Here is a 2,837-nt window from a genome sequence, read left to right as displayed (position 1 = left end):
CCTTTTAAATCAAACCCTTTTCATTCTGCTATTTCTTTTTTTTATTTTGCACCAGAGAAGTGGGATCATCTCTTCTCTCGCCCCCCCACCCCAAGAATTGTGGAGACCCCATTCTAGCCCCCCCCCCCTCAGCCACAGAAGCTCCCGGCATGTGTGGGAGTTATTTTCTTTCAGCGGCAGGACCGTCGTAGAGAAAAAAAAGAAGTTTTGTCCAGAGAAAGGTGGATGGAGTCAATTAGAGACGATGGAGTACACTTCTGGAAGGCATAGGGGGACGTGTGCACACACACACACACACACACACACACCGAGAAAATCTCCCTGTGGGGTCACTGAGAATCCACACCAGCAGATCATCCATCCTTCAAACTGTGTTCGGAGACGGGAAGCTCCATCTGAGGACTACAAACCACTCAACGGAAAGCCGCGTTTCTCGCGCCAATGTTGAGATGTCGCACGCCACAATTTTAGCAGGTTGCTTAGCTGGGCTTGGCTCTATTATTTGTGCAGCTGCGCAGAAGGCTGTGCCACCCCCTGGCCTCTCCCCCCCCCAAATGCAGAATCCAGGTCCCTTCTTGGGGTCTATTTTCCAGCTTCCCAATCTGATCAGTCAAGGGGGCTAAGGGGTCCCAAGGCCTGGAGACAGGGAAGGAACTGGAGAGACGCCGGGCTGCAAAGAGAACCGTGGCTCTCCTGGCGTCGCACCAGTCGCCTCCCGCCCTCCCCAGGTGTGGCAAGTTCACTGCAATCAGGGCACGTCCACACAAGCCACTCGCCCACAACGTCTCTCCCGCTCCCTCCCAAAACTTTGCAAAGAACTCACGACAACTGGACCGCCAGAACGATCACAATCACAATCACCACGCACGCCAACCCAATCCATCCCCAAGTCTCTTTGGAGTACCACACCCGTTTCCAGTCCTTTCGGTCCTCTACGGATATCCTAACGTGCTGATCCCGTACGTTGGGCTTCACGTACAGCCAGTTGGCGTAATATCGCCCCCCATTCTCGAAAACAACTCTCTCCACCATCTCCATCAGCTCCGAGACCTGCCTCTCCCGCTCGGCTCCCGCGGCCTTGTTGTTGAAGCCGCAGAAGCGGTTCCCACACTGCCGGATCAGAGCCTGCAGATTCCGGTTGTCGGACTTTCGGACGTACTCCTGCAGGGTGGCGCCTTCCAGATCCTCCAAGCAGGTGAAGAGTACGATCGTGTGCCTGGCAGACTCGGCCCCAAAGATAGCCCGAACCCGCTTTGCGGCAGCCACATCTTCCGCAGTGAAGCGCCCCACCTGGGTCACCAAGATCAGGGCGTGGGGACCAGGCCGGGAGAGTTCGGCACAAGCCCTGGTCTCGTTTTGCACCATCTCACTGTGGTTTTCCGAATCACAAATGGCTGGGGTGTCGACCACGGAGATCTTCCTGTCCTGCCATCTTCCTTGACCCCTTTGGCAGCTCAGGGTGGTGGCCTTTGCCCCCAGGTGGGACTCGAACTCTTTCCGGCCGAGGATGGTGTTGCCCGTGGCGCTCTTCCCGCCGCCGGTTTTTCCCACCAGGATCAGCCGGAGGTCGGCGTCCTCCCCTGCGAGTTTGGAAGACAGTGTCACAAAAAGGAATCGAGACATTTCACAGATGCCCGGGGAAGAAACGTGGGGCCGTGATCGAACATGTCGGGGCGTCATGGAGCAGGCTGGAAACGGGGACAGTTTTGGAAAAGAGTCATCCCTGCCCTGAAGCGCTTCAGGGCTTCTTTTTTTGGAATCTCCCAGAGTTGCTAAAACGCGATACTCTGCCGTGCAGATTCCCGCAACGTGCGAACCCCACTTTAGCAAAACTCCACTGATAAAACAATGAAGCTCCAAGTCAGGAAATTACCTTTGGTTTCAGAGGACAGCCTGGATCCCAGCAGCCCCCCGCCCCACACCTGAGGTCCGAGTATGGCCACTGCATCCAGCCCCACCAGCAAAGCTTGGTCCGAGCGACCCGGAAGAGACTCAGGGCTGCTGGCAGAGACCTGCGGGAGGATGCCTGACCAACTGGGCCTGGGGGGCAGGATGCAGAGGCAGGTTGGACCAAGCAGGACTGACCCTCCTGTCTCCCCCTGCTGAGCGTGCAAGCCGGCTTCCAACTTGGTTTGTTTCAGACAGAGGGCCGGGAGGACGATCCGTGCGGAACCGAGGAAACTCCGACTGCCGGGGTGTGGATCCAAGGGGTTTGCTGAAATGGGTCTCGAGGGCCACCCCACCCACCCACCCACACGAGTGCCCCGCGACAGTCGCTTCCTCCCGCCTGCCTGTCCTTCCAGGCCCACCGGTGAGACTGCCGTCTTCCTTCTCCGGCGATGCTGCGTCACCAAACCCCGTCCGAGGTGGGTCTCCCAGAGCCGAAAGACCAGCAGGGACTGTGGAAGGGGGCCCGTCCGTGGGCAACAGGGCCCCTTAGGGAGGGAGGGAGGGAGGGAGGGAGGCAACTGTGTTTAGGAGTGAGGAGGGAGTCTCCACAGAGGGGCCAAGGTACCCCTCCTCTAGGCCGGCCAGCGAGGCTCTGGCTGCTCGCTCTGGGGAGAGACCCATCCAGCGCAGCTCTTCCTCTGAACTGGCATCAGCTCGCCCTCCACGTGGCTGCCGTGTTTTCCCCGCCCCAAATGCCAGGCGTGGCCTCCTCCACTTACCCAGCATGGACTCCTCATCCGTGGCTCCCTGGAAGAGTGGAAAGGAAACACGAGTCACACGTGTCCAGTGGAACAGAGAGCCAGCTGCTCCCCCATTCAGAAACCGCAGCCTGGTCCCCCACCCCACATTCGAGGCTGCTCTGGAGCATCCCCCCGGCTAAAAGGGGG

The 2,837-nt window shown here is 58.8% G+C and overlaps 1 protein-coding gene across 1 annotated transcript; it reads right to left on the bottom strand.

The window, feature by feature from the left end:
* Positions 1-819: 819 nt before the first annotated feature.
* On the bottom strand, positions 820-1,680 carry LOC107299873 (GTPase IMAP family member 2-like). The gene has a single exon (XM_015829215.1). It carries the CDS (start codon positions 1,678-1,680, stop codon positions 820-822), a length of 861 nt encoding a protein of 286 aa, XP_015684701.1.
* Positions 1,681-2,837: the final 1,157 nt, after the last annotated feature.

The sequence above is a fragment of the Protobothrops mucrosquamatus genome, unplaced genomic scaffold (assembly GCF_001527695.2).
Source record: "Protobothrops mucrosquamatus isolate PMUCROS unplaced genomic scaffold, P.Mucros_1.0 scaffold5645, whole genome shotgun sequence".
NCBI lineage: Eukaryota > Metazoa > Chordata > Lepidosauria > Squamata > Viperidae > Protobothrops > Protobothrops mucrosquamatus.
The sequence above is the reverse complement of the archived record's forward strand: the minus strand, read 5'-3'. Positions and strand labels throughout refer to the sequence as shown.